Below are 17876 nucleotides of genomic sequence, written 5' to 3' on the forward strand. Positions count from 1 at the left end.
GCTGGCGAGCCCTGCCTCTCCGGGCCGCCCGTAGGCAGGGGGGGAGCTGGCGAGCCCTGCCTTTCCGGGCCGCCCGTAGGCGGGGGGGGGGAGCTGGCGAGCCCTGCCTCTCCGGGCCGCCCGTAGGCAGGGGGGGGGAGCTGGCGAGCCCTGCCTCTCCGGGCCGCCCGTAGGCGGGGGGGGAGCTGGCGAGCCCTGCCTCTCCGGGCCGCCCGTAGGCGGGGGGGGGAGCTGGCGAGCCCTGCCTCTCCGGGCCGCCCATAGGCGGGGGGGAGCTGGCGAGCTCTGCCTCCCGGGCCGCCCGTAGGCAGGGGGAAACTGGCGAGCCCTGCCTCTCCGGGCCGCCCATAGGCGGGGGGGAGCTGGCGAGCTCTGCCTCCCGGGCCGCCCGTAGGCAGGGGGAAACTGGCGAGCCCTGCCTCTCCGGGCCGCCCGTTGGCAGGGGGGGAGCTGGCGAGCCCTGCCTCTCCGGACCGCCCGTAGGCAGGGGGGGGGAGCTGGCGAGCCCTGCCTCTCTGGGCTGCCCGTAGGCAGGGGGGGAGCTGGCGAGCCCTGCCTCTCCGGGCCGCCCGTAGGCAGGGGGGGAGCTGGCGAGCCCTGCCTCTCCGGGCCGCCCGTAGGCAGGGGGGGAGCTGGCGAGCCCTGCCTCTCCGGGCCGCCCGTAGGCAGGGGGGGAGCTGGCGAGCCCTGCCTCTCCGGGCCGCCCGTAGGCAGGGGGGGAGCTGGCGAGCCCTGCCTCTCCGGGCCGCCCGTAGGCAGGGGGGGAGCTGGCGAGCCCTGCCTCTCCGGGCTGCCCGTAGGCAGGGGGGGAGCTGGCGAGCCCTGCCTCTCCGGGCCGCCCGTAGGCAGGGGGGGAGCTGGCGAGCCCTGCCTCTCCGGGCCGCCCGTAGGCAGGGGGGGAGCTGGCGAGCCCTGCCTCTCCGGGCCGCCCGTAGGCAGGGGGGGAGATGGCAAGCCCTGCCTCTCCGGGCCGCACTAAACACAGATTCACAGCCTCCTTACCAACAAACTCATAAAAGCTGTCAAGCTGTGTCTCTGTGTGCTTATATCCCAAATATTCCAAGGCTATTATCTCTTGCATACACTGTTGACCATTGGGAGATTACATTTAAAGAGCCTCTGTTATCACCTTTGAGCCCCATAAACTGGTATGGGTCTCAGATGTGAGGGAACGAGGAGTCTGGGGAGCAGGGTTTCATACCCACCGGGTCCTCCACTCCTGCGTTGGGTCTCCGTGAGGTTGATGCTCAGCGTTCCTCTTTTCAGATGGCTCTGAGTGCGCTCTCTCCCATTAGAGATAAATGAGAGCACACACACAGCCTCCTGAAGAGAGTCACGCTGATTTCTTGGGGACACAGTGCAGGAACCCCCATAAAGGTTCTTTTGTTTCAGTACCCGGCACTGTGAATGTGTCAGGTCTTCGGTTCCCACCACTCGCTGTCAATGGATGACGTCAGAAATGATCTCGAGAATGACATACCCAAAGTCCCCTGAGTATGATTGCTGGGGGTCCCACAGCTGAAATGTGAGCCAAGCATCTGATTGGTGGGGTCCGAAATGCTGGGACCTCCACCAGTCATGAGAATGGGGATGCCAAGTGTCCCCGTATAAATGGCGCTGCAGTCACGTGTGCACATTACCACTCCATTTATTTCCATTGGTCTGGAGAAAGACGAGCACTAATCTATCCCCGGCAGTGCCATAGACATGATTGGAATGGTAATGTGCATACGGGATGCTAGGGACTTAAATTCCCATAATTTTTTTTTTTTTTTAAACTCGCTTTATTTGCACAAATAAAATGGTACAGTACAGACTACAATGGAAGTTGCCAATCATATAACATTCAGCGTATTATTTGTGTTCTGTACATTGAAGAATACCACAGTAGGGGAAGTAGTTTTCTTATTGAGAGAAACATGCAAGATTCTCGGGTATTGTATTCAGCGATTGCAACTGTAAACTTATTATCTGAAATTGGGGATAAAACAAAACTAATTAAACTAAAGCGGTCTGTGCTGGTCTTGTTATTTCGATTAGGGTTATACTGGTCCAGTGGGTAATGTGGAGTGTGTGTCTAGCCAGGGGCCCCAAATTTTTTGATGTTTGTCTGGGCACCCCCTATTTTGATATATGATTTTCTCGTAGGGGATTATGACGTTTACTAGTTGGATCCATTTTGTAATTGTTGGTTGTTCTGCGGCCATCCAGTGCATGGCTACTGTTTTTCGGGCTAGGAATAATGCCTCTTTAAGAAATATGCACGTGTATTTTGACCATGTCTCCTCTTCTAATAGGCCGAATAGAATTATTTTGGGGTCTAAGTTTATGTTGTAAGGGGGTATTAGAAGTTGGTTTGTGAGAGAGACTACATTAGACCAAAAGGTCTTAATGTACGGACAGTCCCACATCAGGTGCCAGAAGTTCGCGTCTGGTTGACGACATCTGCGGCAGGAGTTCGAGTGGTTGTTTCCCATTTTAAATAGACGGCTGGGGGTGAGGTATGATTGATGAATAATATATAATTGAATCGGTTTATTATTTATGGCAGGGGAGACTGACAGATGGGATTCCTCTATTTCCTGCCATTCTTCAGGTGTCAGGGATGGGATGTGGAGCTTCCATTTATTGAAGATTGGGAGTGGGTTGGGGCCCATTTTGGCTGAGAGTAAGTGTGTATACAATGTTGAAATTAAGCCCTTGGGGCCCTGTGACTTGAGAATCCCGATTGTATGGTATTTTGAAATTTGGGTCGAGGCCGGGGGAAATTGGGTGTTTAACGCATGTCTCAGCTGGAAGAACCTAAATAATTGCAGATGTGGGGATTGCAGCTTCTCGCGCAGCTGGGTGAACGTAGGGAACGTTCCATCAGTGTATATGTCTCCCACTGAAAGGACTCGGAGATTAATCCAGTATGAAATGTCTGGAACGGAGTGTAGGGCCGCTAGGCCAGGGTTATCCCAAAGAGGTAAGTCCAGCATCACGTCTCGGTATCTCTGAAGTGATTTAGACTCTCTCCATACACTAAGCGCCAATCTGTGTAGTGGTAGAATTCCTGATGAATGTGTGCAATCTGGGAATTCTAAGTAATTTAATAGATTATTGCCTGTTACTTGCATTGCTAAGTATTGATCTGCAATAGGCATCTCCTGGTTTCGGAACCACGACTGGATATTCCGTAGTTGTCCTGCCAGGTAGTATAGCCGGCGGTCTGGTAGGGCCATTCCTGCTTGGTCTTTTGGCCTTTGTAGTGACAAAAGGCTCAGTTTGGATCGGGTGGAGTTCCATATAAATGATGTGATGAGTGAATTGAGGGATTGGAAGAAACGTTTTGGGACCTGGAGTGGCATGTGCTGTAGAATATATAGGCATTTAGGTTGAATCGCCATTTTAACCAAATTTATGCGGCCTGCCACTGATAGCGGTAGTTTAGTCCATTTCCTGAATTTATGTCTAAGGTTTTCCTGTAGGGGTACAATATTATCGTCTATGGCATTATGACAGTCCCCAGACATAATTATTCCTAAATATTTAAACTTGGTGACTACGGCCAGATCATATCTAGATACCCAAGGGTCGTTTTTGGGGTTGAGTTCCGTGTAAAGAATTATGGATTTGGTCCAATTTACGTATAGTCCGGAGAGTTGGGAGAAATTATCTATATGGTTCATAGCTCTGGAGAAAGAGATATCGGGGTCTGGCAGGAAGAGTATAGTGTCATCTGCGTATAGGCCTACCTTACTTTCAAGTGTTCCCCATTTGATGCCCCGGACATTAGTGGAGGATCTCAAACGGATCGCTAAGGCTTCTATGGCTATAGCAAACAGGGCTGGGGATAAGGGGCATCCTTGGCGAGTACCTTTTGAAAGCGGGAATTCGGCTGAGGGAACGCCATTTACTACTACGTTAGCTTTCGGGGATTTGTATATTGTGTTGATCCATTGTTTAAATTTAGGGCCGAATCCGAAGCGGGTTAAGCAGGCCTTAAATTCCCATAATTGATGGGTGTCCCAGCTGCTGTACTTCATTGATCAGACACTCACCCCCTTATCTCAGCATTCGGACCCTCCCAGCGATGATATATTCATTAAGCCCCATTTACAGGGGACAAACAATGCTGTTACACAGGAGCGAGTATCACTGGATCGCTCAGAGCGATAATCGGCTGTGTTAATGGGCGGTCAGGAGTGTGGAGAAGTGATAATTTTGTTCCATGGGACAAACCGATAGACACACAATTAAAGGTTTTCTATTCTTGCAGAACCCCGTGATCAGCCAGTTCTTCCCCACCCTCCTGCTGTGGTCCTTCTCTGCACTGTTACCCACCTTGGTCTATTACTCCACACTCTTTGAGGCGCACTGGACAAAGTAAGTGGATATTGCTTAAGGCAGAGTGAGAACTAAAGAGGAAATTGGGCCCCTGAGCCTCAAATCTTGGGGTCCGGTTTTCATGTAGGATTGCTTTCCATATTCTGATTACAGTGAGCAGAGGGGATGTCACATTGTTCTGTTGCTCACTTCATGCAGGCAAGCAGGCGGGGACCCGTCCCATTCCCTGGGGCCCTATGAGGGTTTTATGAGGGCAGGTAATTCGAGATGAGCGAGTACACTCGCTAAGGCACATTACTTGAGCGAGTAGTGCCTTAGCCGAGTATCTCCCCGCTCGTCTCTATCACAAATATAGATCCGCGCCACCACACAAATGAACCGAAGTAAAGGGGATTTTTACTCACCTGGTGCACAGCGGGATTCTTCGTGAACGCAAAGAACCCGCTTGCACCGATGATCCCCGTTTGCCTGTAGAAATAAAGCTGTTTTCTTCTTGCAAAAAAAGGATCCCCAGTGATCCTTAAAGGAGATGCAGCAGTAGGAAAAAACCCCAGTGGGTGATAACACCCCACAATGGGGAAAATACAATCAGTAGAAGACAAAAAATCCTCCTGCGCTCTTTGTTTGGGGCTTTTTTGCAATCCGAAATAGGGACTTCCAAATCACCAAAATATACAGTGAAGTATATTTTATTTATACAAAAAGGACTATAACAGTCTTGCAACGCGTTTCGACGCTATTCAGAGCGTCTTTTTCAAGCATGACATAACACAATCTTAGTTGCTTTATATAGAGTCACTTACTTTTCCTCCATGTGCGGAGTCCAGGGCTCGCGGCATGGGACGCCGGTCTCGTCGCTGCTGACGTAACCATTCAAGCGACGGCAGTTTTGATATGATAGGGACGGAGTTACGCAAACTACGTAAGTTTTTAACGTAGCTACGCCAATAGCGTAACTTCATTCACTAGAGCCGTCATATCAAAACTGCCGTCGCTTGAATGGTTACGTCAGCAGCGACGAGACCGGCGTCCCATGCCGCGAGCCCTGGACTCCGCACATGGAGGAAAAGTAAGTGACTCTATATAAAGCAACTAAGATTGTGTTATGTCATGCTTGAAAAAGACGCTCTGAATAGCGTCGAAACGCGTTGCAAGACTGTTATAGTCCTTTTTGTATAAATAAAATATACTTCACTGTATATTTTGGTGATTTGGAAGTCCCTATTTCGGATTGCAAAAAAGCCCCAAACAAAGAGCGCAGGAGGATTTTTTGTCTTCTCCCGCTCGTCTCTAAAGATTCGGGGACCGGCGCGGGTGACAGGTGAGTTGCGGCGGGGTGCGGGGGGAAGAGAGGGAGAGAGAGAGTTTTCCCCTCCGTTCCTCCCCGCTCTCCAAATCTTTATAGACGAGCAGGGAGATACTCGGCTAAGGCACTACTCACTCGAGTAATGTGCCTTAGCGAGTGTACTCGCTCATCTCTACAGGTAATCTGTGCTAATGATCAATCAACCAGCGCTTGTTCCCTATGGCTATGCTGGTGGATTATCTGCAGTATAGGGACAAACTATCATTACTACAAGTGTTCATCCTCATAGATCTGTCATTGGTCGGCCGCACATCTTCTGTTTACTCTGGGAGATGTCTAACATAAAGAGCCGCTCACTTAATGCGGATCTCACAGACACATAATGTGCTTAATGTAAGAGGCGTATGTTGGGTTGTCCATGCGCCTAATCAGACATTTACGCTAACTACCTGAAATCTACACCAGCTCCTATAGTTTAGTTTCTGGTGTAAATTGTACATGAAGCTGTCACACCATGGGGGCCACGTCGCCAACAAGCCACACCCATTTTTTAAAATGCGGAGTGGTATAAAGCACGGCTTACTCCAAAATCTGTGACACTTGTAACCCAAATATAATCTGATAAATCCCCTCACCGTGTATATAACTCGCTGTTTGCAGCTTTGCAAGAAAAAAAACCCTCTGCAAATCTTCTCCTTTTTGGTGTACACGGCCCCTTTTGCAGAGTTTTGTGCAGTGAGTTTATGAAGCGAGAGGAGGGGAGACGGTGCAACCTCATGCTAGAAAGGAGGCATTGAGGGAATTAAACTGTGCAGCTGCGGGAATAGTCACCAAATCCCACAAGATGATCGTAAAACGTCATATTTATACATTAAACCGTCGCACCTAAACGCACCTTTCATATATGCAAATTTGCAAAAAAATTTGCATAAGCGATGAAACGGATGTTACAAACGTACGTCAAACAGTCACTCCCAGAATGACAATCCAGCAATCAAATCTCAATGAGAATGTTGTAAAGGAGACATCAAGACAAATTCTTAGTCTCATTCATATAAATATACAAATATATAAGCAATTCCAACAACTTACATTCAACTATCCATTTATCCGTCCCATCAATCTTTGCACTAGCACAGGATTAATCAACCGCAAATGCATAAAAGAACGCCCCCATAACGAGTGATCAGTATCCCAAATGTGCATTCATGCTAACACAGGATTACCCGAAAATGCCATTCAATCCAGACGGATAGTGTGTGGGTTTTTTTTGGGGGGGGGAGGGGTTAACCTTTACATAAAATCCCTAAAACAGAGGACCAGGAAGTCCAAAAGGAAGATCCACATAAATACTGTATAAATGTAGCCCATAAGAACCACAATGGATATAAATCGCTTATTAAATACCAGTGATGTGTGAAGGCATAATATAGAATATCATAAAACAATCTTCATTCTTACTTCATTCATAAACTCCAATAATCAAGAAGAACTATCGGAGCAACAAATCATGGCGAAAAGTGCACAGACTTTATTAACTGAAATCATAAATATAAGTGAGTAACCTCATGCTAACACCCACTGAGCTCTGAACTTGCAGCTCCACAATCAAGCATGTCTGAGAATGCGCACTGAGCTCTGAACTTGCAGCTAAACAAGAAAACATGCCATTTTGCAACATTTTACAATACAAAAAGTTCCCCAACTCCCAGCATACATAGCTAAATCCAAGACCTTGTTACAGATCTGCTGAAAACCGTATCATGATGCATAAAGTCTACATCTTCCTCATCTTCATGGTGCTGATCTTACCATCGCTCGGCCTGACCAGGTAAGGATTTGATCTCCTGTAAAACTTTTCTTCTCTGCAGCAAGAAGCTGCAAACGGCTTTTCCCTGCATCAACCTAGAAACGCACAATGTGATGTTTTGCAGCTTAGACGTCTTCTTTCGGTGGCTGTTTGATAAATCCTTGGACACCAATGGCCGTATCAGACTGGAGTAAGAACAGCAGACTACTAACCTCACAGTGCTGATATTGCATCGTTCTTTTGACCAATCATCTGCCAGGCGACCATTTGTATAATTGTTTTCTTGTTTTCATCTTAGATGCGTCTTCCTACCAGATCAGGGCGCATTCTTCGTCAATTACGTCATTGCGTCTGCATTTGTTGGGAGCGGGATGGAGCTGCTGCGTCTTCCAGGCCTCATCCTGTACACCATCCGCATGGTAATGGCCAAATCTGCTGCAGAAAGACGGAACATAAAGCAGGTACTTATCCCTCTACAAAGGCCTAAAGAGGATGTATCAGGCCCACAAGCCCTAGCCATATGCGAACATGGAGTATCTACATAAGAATGGCCCTGTTCTTTAATGGCGGGTAGATGAGAGGTTCTGGTGTGAGAAGGAAGGTGATGATGTAACATAGAAGAGACTGCTAGGAAATGGAGCCGACGAGGGTCTTATTTTCATGTCCCGATTCTTGTCTCCTGTTCTGTAGAATCAGGCCTTTGAATACCAGTTTGGCGCCATGTATGCCTGGATGCTGTGCGTCTTCACCGTCATCACCGCCTACAGCATCACTTGCCCCATTATTGTGCCTTTTGGTAAGTCGCAGCACAAACTGTTAGGGCCTGTGGATGTCATAATGTGAAGCACATCAAGTCTGGTGGACTCGACACATCCATGTGTTCTATGGTTGGCTGTTCTCTTGAAAGGCAGATGCACTAATTGGCCCCTTTATTAGAGCCCCGGCCCTTTCATGATTGGCCCTTCCCTGTATTACCATTAGAGCCGGAGTGCGGCATAAAATCACATGGCAAGCTTTCCGTGGATCAGTTTTAATGTGAATCCACATTAGACGGGGAAATCCAGCAATCGGAGCGACTTCCAACAAGGCCGGTCATCGGTGCTGGACTAGCCAGGGCCAGGGTTTCACTAGCTACTGCGTGGGTTTTTCTCGTAACAGTGTGGAAAGTATACAGAGAATGGCGTGATCAAGGAAAGACATCCACAGAAGGGGATCCTGTAGACGGAAACAACTTGTCATTGAAAGGGGTCAGGGGAGGATGTCAAGAATCACTCTAAACATCAGGCGCTGCACAGTCACAAACAGCTCAATGCAACGCACTGGTGCGACCACTAACGTTTTGAACGCACAACTCGCCGTTTCTCCGCACAGATGGTATAACAGCAGACAACCAGTTCCAACGTCATTGTGTCTAAGAGAAGCAGAAAGGCGAGACTCCAGCGGGCAAAAGAGCGCAAAATTGTATCACTGAGCAGTAAACAAAAAAAACATCCGGTCAGATGGATCCAGTTTCTGTTGCATCAAGCTAATAGAATTGTCAGAATTTGGTGCAAGCGGCACGAATCAATGACCCTTCCTGTCAGGCTGGTGGAGGAGCAGTAATGGTGGAGGGAAGGTTTTCTTGGCGCACTTGGCTCCTCTTATACCTGCGGATAGTCGCCACGATGAACCGCTGCGGTCCTGAAGGCCAACGGAGGTCCGACGTGCTACTAGATGGGGTCTCTAATAAAGTGTCATTTCAGTGTATGTAGATAACGCAGTCCTTATGTCCGTTAGGTCCTTACGGCTGTTTTTCTCCCCAGGTCTGATCTACATGCTGCTGAAGCACATCGTGGACCGACACAACCTGTATTATGCTTATCTGCCCACAAAACTGGATAGGAAGATCCACTTTGCGGCTGTGAACCAATCCCTGGCCGCCCCCATACTCTGCATCATGTGGCTGTTTTTCTTCTCTCTTCTTCGAATGGGTATGAAGCTTCTACCGTTTTTTTTTTCTCTTCCGTATCACATGACACAGCGGAGGGTGGTACTTGGCGCCAACCGTATTTCTGTATATTAATGTATAACATCAGTTCTGCATTCTGTAATGTACTCGGACCGCACACGGGGATGGCTTCACACACTTTAAAAGGGATCTGAAGTGGATCTGATTTTCGAATGGACCGCGATCGCCAGACCGACTTTAATCCAATAAGGGTCCGTCTTAACACCTTAAAAACCAGTGTGGTTTATTTTTTAATTTGAACACTTTCCCACTACAGCTGGGGCATCCATAGGCGTAGCATCCATAGGAGCCCCAGTCACAGGGAAAAATATCACTGGCAGAACTGGTCAGAGGTCTGCTAAGACCCTACAGCTCTGATATGCCGGGGGTCGCTGCTGATCATGTGATCTCTGGGTCCCATGCAGGATATGGCAGTGCCACTTCCTGCATTCTCTGCATGGCGCCCACAGAGTGCTATGTAGCCTGTAAATGAGAGGGCAGAAGAGGTTAAAACCTGTCTGCCGCCCGGGAAGCCGACCTGCCAGATTGCAGGAGTGTCAATACCGCACCATACTTATACAATCAGACGGAATTAAAGCCCAGGACCAATCGCCGCGTATTTATGGCACTTGGTCCTTAAAGGGGTTGTCCCGAGGCAGCAAGTGGGTCTATACACTTCTGCATGGCCATAATAATGCACTTTGTAATGTACATTGTGCATTAATTATGAGCCATACAGAAGTTATAAAAAGTTTTATACTTACCTGCTCCGTTGCTGGCGTCCTCGTTCCCATGGAGCCGACTAATTTTCGCCCTCCGATGGCCAAATTAGCCGCGCTTGCGCAGTCCAGGTCTTCTCCTCTTCTCTATGGGGCTCCGTGTAGCTCCGTGTAGCTCCGCCCCGTCACGTGCCGATTCCAGCCAATCAGGAGGCTGGAATCGGCAATGGACCGCACAGAAGCCCTGCGGTCCATGAAGACAGAGGATCCCGGCGGCCATCTTCAGCAGGTGAGTATGAAGACGCCGGACCGCCGGGATTCAGGTAAGCGCTGTGCGGGTGGTTTTTTTAACCCCTGCATCGGGGTTGTCTCGCGCCGAACGGGGGGGGGGTTTAAAAAAAAAAAAACCCGTTTCGGCGCGGGACATCTCCTTTAACAGGTTAATTAGTACTGATCTTCTTAATAAAGTTTTCTTCCTGTTTCTTCAGGTTTGAAGGGCGCCACGCTGTTCACTCTGGCTATTTTGATGGTCACGATCTTAATCTGTATCTCGTATACGTGTTTCGGCTGCTTCAAACATCTCAGTCCTTTGAATTACAAGGTGAGTGTTTCATGTCTCCGAGGGCCGCAGTGCCACTAATTTCTGGTAATTTAATCAGTTATCGCTGGACGTCCTACTTAAAGGGAAGGTCATGTTTGTAATTTTCAGCTTAGTGAATTGGGCTCTTTACACATTATAGTCCCAGAATCCAGCACTGGCTCCGTCCTCCATCCAGAAAACTGCTGGGGGATCATAGAATCCTAGAATGGTAGAGTTGGAAGGGACCTCCAGGGTCATCGCGTCCGACCCCCTGCTCAGTGCAGGATCACTAAATCATCCCAGGGATGGAACCATAACCAAAGCTACTCTATCGTAGTGCCTGACACACTGATTACAGTGATATGTCTGCTGAGCAGGAGTTTTGGAGAAACTTATATTTAATTAGTAGCAGGGAGACACAGAACTAGTCCTGCATATTCATGAGCTGCAGCGTAGCCACACCCACTCCGCCCTCCAGCCAATGATTGGCAGCTGCCTCTCTATGCACAGTAATGGGTAGACAGCAGTTATGAGTGGCTGGCTGGTGGGGTGGGTGGAGCTGGCCTGCAGCTCATGAATATCCAGGACTACTTTAAGTAGTCCTCTATGCATGTGCTGCTACTGATAAAATGCAGGTTCTCCAAAACTACTGCACAGATCCACACAGCAGGCAAATCATTACTTTATGCTCAGAGAGGGGTGCAGAAGGATGGTGACAAAATATCTTTAATTACCGGCCGGGTGACAACCCTATGTCCATCCCGGTGGTTATTTTACACTGGGTAGGAAGGCGTCATCCTCCGAGCTTTTCTGTCCAGTCTGAAAAAACTGACGGACAGAAATTGTGAGACTGAGACCCGGGAGGTCTCCATCTTGCCTTTTGAGACTTAGGGGTTATTCACAGGAGCGTATATCGGCCGCCGTTTCCATGGGAGGGGGCGGGACAGGGATGCAGCTAAGCTCCCGACCCTTGTCCGCAGCCAACAATGGGAGGGGGCAGGGCTAAGCCCTGCCCCCTCCCATTGCAAACAGCCGGAGGGGAGGAGAGAGGCAGAGAGTCGGTAAGGGGGAAGACAGCTCACATGGTAGCGTTTATTGGTTTTGTTGTTTATCTCCACAGACCAATGAGTGACGGGAGAGCGTCATACAGAAGCCTCTCAGTGTGCAGTGTTACTATCCTGCCTTGTCCAGGCAGTACATAGAGCTGCCCTTAACTTGCCTGCCCTCTAATGATAATGAAATGACTCTGCTAATCCTGTCCCACTCTACACTGAGCTACCAAAAACCGGAAATGTCTGCTCGCTATCCAGCAACAAAACTGTCATTGTGATTTGAGTTTTCTTTTGGTTTAACCCTTTCCAATCCAATTTTGGATTCAGGGTTTCCTAAAAGGCTTTCTCTTTTTGCTGTTCTACAACGGTGCCATCTGCTGGCTAAAGCCAGTGTGTGTGCGCCAGAGAGGCTTTGACAGCGGAGAGGCTGGCAATAGACGGTAAGAATACCCTGTTGAACATCTTCTGACAGTGGAGCTGTACAGGCTTCAATGGGGATGTAGGAAGATGTCAGACAGTGGATTAGAAAGGGTTAATACTTATGGAAAACATATTCTGCTCCAGTATCTACTTCATCAGTTCCCCGGTCTAGTTTAGGCCCCCGCCGCCCGGTCTAGTTTAGGCCCCCGCCGCCCGGTCTAGTTTAGGCCCCCGCCGCCCGGTCTAGTTTAGGCCCCCGCCGCCCGGTCTAGTTTAGGCCCCCGCCGCCCGGTCTAGTTTAGGCCCCCGCCGCCCGGTCTAGTTTAGGCCCCCGCCGCCCGGTCTAGTTTAGGCCCCCGCCGCCCGGTCTAGTTTAGGCCCCCGCCGCCCGGTCTAGTTTAGGCCCCCGCCGCCCGGTCTAGTTTAGGCCCCCGCCGCCCGGTCTAGTTTAGGCCCCCGCCGCCCGGTCTAGTTTAGGGCCCCAGTCTACTTTAGGACTCCGCTGCTTTCCCTCTATTCATTTGAGAGAAACCTTTTATATTCTTTTCTTTGTTTTGTTTTTCTCCAGATACTTGAATCTGTTCCTGAATCAGACGCTCCAGCTGAGGGAGACGTTCCTCAGAAATCACCAGTGAGTATGAGAAGTCTTCAAGAAACGGGGACAAATCACACGTAAAATACAGGTGGATGGAGTGGGTGGGGGGGAAACTTAATTTATACAAGAGTTTTTCTGTTGAGACCTCCCCTTTTAATTTCCCCATCAGATAAGTTATCTTAAAGGGGTTGTCCCGCGGCAGCAAGTGGGTCTATACACTTCTGTATGGCCATATTAATGCACTTTGTAATGTACATTGTGCATTAATTATGAGCCATACAGAAGTTATTCACTTACCTGCTCCGTTGCTAGCGTCCTCGTCTCCATGGTTCCGTCTAATTTCAGCGTCTAATCTCCTGATTAGACGCGCTTGCGCAGTCCGGTCTTCTCCCTTCTGAATGGGGCCGTTCGTGCCGGAGAGCTGCTCCTCGTAGCTCCGCCCCGTCACGTGTGCCGATTCCAGCCAATCAGGAGGCTGGAATCGGCAATGGAACGCACAGAGCCCACGGTGCACCATGGGAGAAGACCTGCGGTCCACCGTGGGTGAAGATCCCGGCGGCCATCTTCGCAAGGTAAGTAAGAAGTCACCGGAGCGCGGGGATTCGGGTAAGTACTATCCGTTTTTTTTTAAACCCCTGCATCGGGTTTGTCTCGCGCCGAACGGGGGGGCTATTGAAAAAAAAAAAACGCGTTTCGGCGCGGGACAACCCCTTTAAGAGTTAACCCCTTCTCGCCCGGCACAATATACTTGTAGAGCTAGTGACTGAGCCAATATTGGCAGATTATGGGGCTGTCGGTTGGAACGCTCGACCGGCCATCTAAAGTGTATGGATAGCCTAAGCGGCTAGATAGTGGGAGGGGCCCCTCTCTGTCACTCGCGCAGTGCAATCATGGGGTGCCGGTGGATTTCCATGGCAGTCGGTAGACTAATGAAGACTCCCAGGTTCGCTATCTGTACACTCCTGTTGGATGCCTGTCAGGGTCACATGATGCTGTGCTGATGCACCATGGGATTGCTAGCATAGCATGAAATAAACGCTTTATTATGTCAAAAATATAAAAAAAAAATTAAAACGCACATAATTGGCATCGCTGCCGCTGTAAAGAGACCGTGATACAAGTTATTAATCCTGCAAGCTGTAAAGAAAAAAAGGGTGCAGAAAAACAAAGCCCACGTTTGTTTTTTTTTGTTTGTTTGTTCATCACACCTCCCAAAAATGGAATAAAAAATATAAAAAAAGTCATATTTACCCCAGAATTGTGTAAGAAAATGAAAGCTGTGCTGTGATTGGTTACTACAGGCAACCAAACCAGTTTTTTGGATGAACAGTTTTCATGACTCCCCCCCACTGTGGGTATATAACAACACTCCTAATGTTGACCCCTTTTCATTCTATTGTCTATATGTGACTTTGGGGGCGGCCATCTTGCCTGAGCTGCAGTTAACAGCATTTAGATAGATTCCTTACAACCGCCTCAGACTATAGATACAAGGTACAGGAGGTTGTGATCATCATCAATATACTTCTATGAGAGAGCATTGTAGGCATGCTCTGTGACCTGTGCAGGGAGGGGGAGGAGGTGAGCTGTGACATCCCCTGTTGTGAATGGTGGATCTTGTGTTATCTATATATAGGTGTCACCTCTCAGCCGAATCCTGCCGGAACAGGAAGTTTCAGTCTATTATTAGGCTTAGTGGTCAGTGTGAGAACTGCCGGATTTTAGTATTTTTGTTTAACCACTTCAGGACTGCCGAACGACTATAAATGTCCTGCAGTCCTGAAGTGTGTATGGAGCGGGCTCAGGATCTGAGTCCACTCTACATGCAGCAGCTATCAGCTGTTTCTGATAGCTAACAACTGTCGGTAACATCCACAAAGCTGAATGCATGTCTAAGCAGTCAGTGGAGGGGAAGCACCCTATCGGATTCCCCCATGGTGCAATAAGAGGGTACTAATGGGCAAGCATGGCAGCCTGGAGCCAACTGAAGGCTCCCAGGGCTGCCACGCATAGACGCTTTGTTGTCCTGAAAGGAAACATAAAAAATTGTTATATACTGCAATACTGAAGTATTGCAGTATATAGTAGAAGCGATCAGATGACCACAAGTTCAGATCCTCTGTGGGGGCTGACAAATAAAGTGTAAGAAAAAAAACATGTAATAAAGTTTTTCTAACAGTTTAAAAAAAAAATTTTAATTAAGTTTTTTTAAAAAACCTTTGCCGTTATTCCTATTTAAAATTAAATGTAGACCATTAAACCCGACGTGTATATATGATATCGTGATGTATGTAAAGGTCTGAACTAGTTAAAAAAATAACAATATTTGCACCTTGAAGGCCAAACAAAAACTCAGTACTAGAATTGTGTTTTTTGTTTAAAAAAATTACTTTATTATTATTACTATTATTTTAAAAACAATCCAGATTCGTATAAAGGGTAATTTTCTGATGTTACGTTTACTTTAAAGAGCTTTCGGAGTATATGACCCTCTATCCCACCCCCCCAACCCCCTCTAATACACTGTGTGTACTTGCAGGTTTATGTCCCCAGCGTACTGAGGGCTTCACCATCTGAGAGTAATAACCTGGATAAGGACCCCCATCCATCCTACGGAGCTATGGAAGAGACCGCGACCGCGACTAGCACAGACGAGGCTCCTCATGTGTCATGGGACGTCCCGGAGTCATAATGTAGGGTCTGATCATATGTAACTCCAAGGCCAGTCCCAGTGCAACAGCCGTGACCCAGTAGATGATCTCTAATGCTGCCTGCAGAATCACTTGAACCTTCCAGCTAATGTTCCTGCAGCGCCGGGGGTTATCTCTACAGACAAGCTGCTATCATGGGAACCCTAAATTACTTGCATTAATTAAAATTGCTTTGCAACCACTTGGCACCTCCTGGTTGCTGCTGACCAGGACATGTGACTGCTGCAGCCAATCACTGGCTATAGAAGGTCACACCCCGTGATTGGCTGCAACAGTCACATGTCCTGGTCAGCAGAAACCAGGAGGTGCAGGGTGGTTGTAAAGCAACTTTTAGTAATGGGACAATCCTTTTAAGGGTTTCCGCTGTACATGACTATTGCTGCTCCACTTCTACTAATCCTATAAGATGTCAGATATACTGGACTCCTTTTATAGGGTTTATCTCAATAGGGCAACTTGTGTCCAAATACCCTTTTAGGGCTTATTAGGATAAAGAAGGGGGCACTTTTAAGAGATCTTCTCACTTTTTTCTATTTATGACGTATCTGCCGGACAGGGCATCCATAGATGATTGGCAGGGGTCCAGTGCTTGGGATGCCCGTTCCGCAATCACAATGGACCGTGCAGGAAGAAGATCGCCTTACCGAAGCACAGCGGCCTGCGTTGGTATTGCAGGCGCAGCTTCCGTTGCATTCAATGTCCGCAGTGAGTCAGGCCGCTGTGCTATGGTCAGCTATTTGTGCTTCTTGCGCTGTCCATAGTGACAGCGGTGCTGGGAATCGGCTGATTGGCAGGGATCTTGAGCAATGGACTTACACTGATCATCTAGTGCTGACCAATCCTGAGACAACCATGTAATACCACATTTCTCCTGTAGTGGCCACCAGTGCTTTTAACTGCCAGACCAGCGGGTCCTTAAGCCAAACCCTTCAAGTGCCAACCAGACGTGGTTTTATGACCGTTTGCACCCTGTATGGATTTGTATACAGTAGATTCACAGACACATCGTGGCCACCGAGGACGAGTTATAATCTATCCCTGGTGCTTCCAGAAGAACATGGCAGCTTTCTTCCAACGGTCTACAGGGTCTGCGTTGTACATTCACTTTAATGTAGCCGAGCCGCCATTATGGACACAGCTCAGGGCCACTGTTATCTACAGGGTGGAAATGTTTGGGATCATGAAATACATTACAGTTTGAAGTGAGGATTTGGGTCGGGCGCCTACCGAGGGGCAGAAGGAAAAAATATCATACTCCCTCCTAGAAGCATTGAAGAGAATATCTCTAACATACGGAGCACCATATGGCGGCACACCGTGTTCGGCCGGCTCCATAACTCCTTATAGGGTCTCTGTTACAGCACAAACAGTATTACACCCACAGGCACAAGGTCAAAAGGCATAGCAAAGTGCAAAGTGTATTGATCAATTAATTTCTATGAGGCAGTAGTTAATCACTGGGTCTGATTTGATCTACATATTCACAACATGCCTTACGAGCCTTAAACATTTCAACAACATGGCTGCCTTCTGTGTAGCCTACAGAAACGTATCGTAAGATTGGCGAATACATCCGTAGACCAGAAGGGGGCGGGGCCACAGGCATGGAATGGGGCCTAACGCAATGCTTAGTCTTGATAAACTGGTCAAATGTGTGGCTTTAGGCTCCACCCCCTTCCCGCTTTGGTCTAAAGGAGCATTGTCTAGTCCTAGGATGGGTTTCCAATTCATCAACAACCCCTTTTAAAGGATTTTGAATTCACAGAGCTGCCAAAGACTTGTGTATATACTCTTGTGTACTTTTGTATATACAGATATATCATTTTATAAATTATGCAAATTAAAATGGAAAAAAAAAAGTCCAGGGTAAAAAAAATGAGTCATATTTGGTCAATATGGCGGTGTTGGGATCCCATGCCTGCACCCCCCCTAGTCAACACAAAATGTGAGAGCAGATCTTGCAGACAAGAACGAAGGCGGTATGGGATGCTTGAATGTAATTAATTAAGCCAAGCCTAGTGTATTATATGTAATGTGAGCTGCCAGCCTTGGAGACGCGGTGAGCGGGCTGCAGCGCCATCATATCTGCAGCAAGGAGACAATGACAGTGAACTACTGTTAGAGAATCTGGAACGAGAAGGGCTCTGCAGCCCAAACAACTGAGCTTCGAGGATCCATGGGCAGCTCTTAACTTTCCCTGAAGGCACGTGGCACATGAATATATTAGACTACTTGTACCCCTTACGAGGATTAAAGGGCTCGTCCGAGATTAGGAGGGGGATGAAAACTCAGTGAAAGTTATATAAAAACTAACCACACTCTGCTCCTCAACCCCTACTAATCCAGTAACAATGCACTTGTCTTTGC

General features: G+C 48.2%; 1 protein-coding gene across 1 annotated transcript in view; it reads left to right on the forward strand.

The window, feature by feature from the left end:
* TMEM63A (transmembrane protein 63A) overlaps positions 1–17434 on the forward strand; it is a 60548-nt gene extending 43114 nt beyond the window's left edge. Inside the window, exons 15-23 of the mRNA XM_066595149.1 lie at positions 4262–4368; positions 7380–7466; positions 7570–7635; positions 7744–7906; positions 8136–8241; positions 9248–9415; positions 10640–10752; positions 12772–12834; positions 15338–17434. Coding sequence (XP_066451246.1) covers positions 4262–4368; positions 7380–7466; positions 7570–7635; positions 7744–7906; positions 8136–8241; positions 9248–9415; positions 10640–10752; positions 12772–12834; positions 15338–15490 — 1026 coding nt within the window. The 3' untranslated portion in view covers positions 15491–17434. The remainder of the gene's footprint in view (positions 1–4261; positions 4369–7379; positions 7467–7569; positions 7636–7743; positions 7907–8135; positions 8242–9247; positions 9416–10639; positions 10753–12771; positions 12835–15337) is intronic.
* Positions 17435–17876: the final 442 nt, after the last annotated feature.

The sequence above is a fragment of the Eleutherodactylus coqui genome, chromosome 3, assembly GCF_035609145.1.
Source record: "Eleutherodactylus coqui strain aEleCoq1 chromosome 3, aEleCoq1.hap1, whole genome shotgun sequence".
In the NCBI taxonomy this organism is placed as follows: domain Eukaryota; kingdom Metazoa; phylum Chordata; class Amphibia; order Anura; family Eleutherodactylidae; genus Eleutherodactylus; species Eleutherodactylus coqui.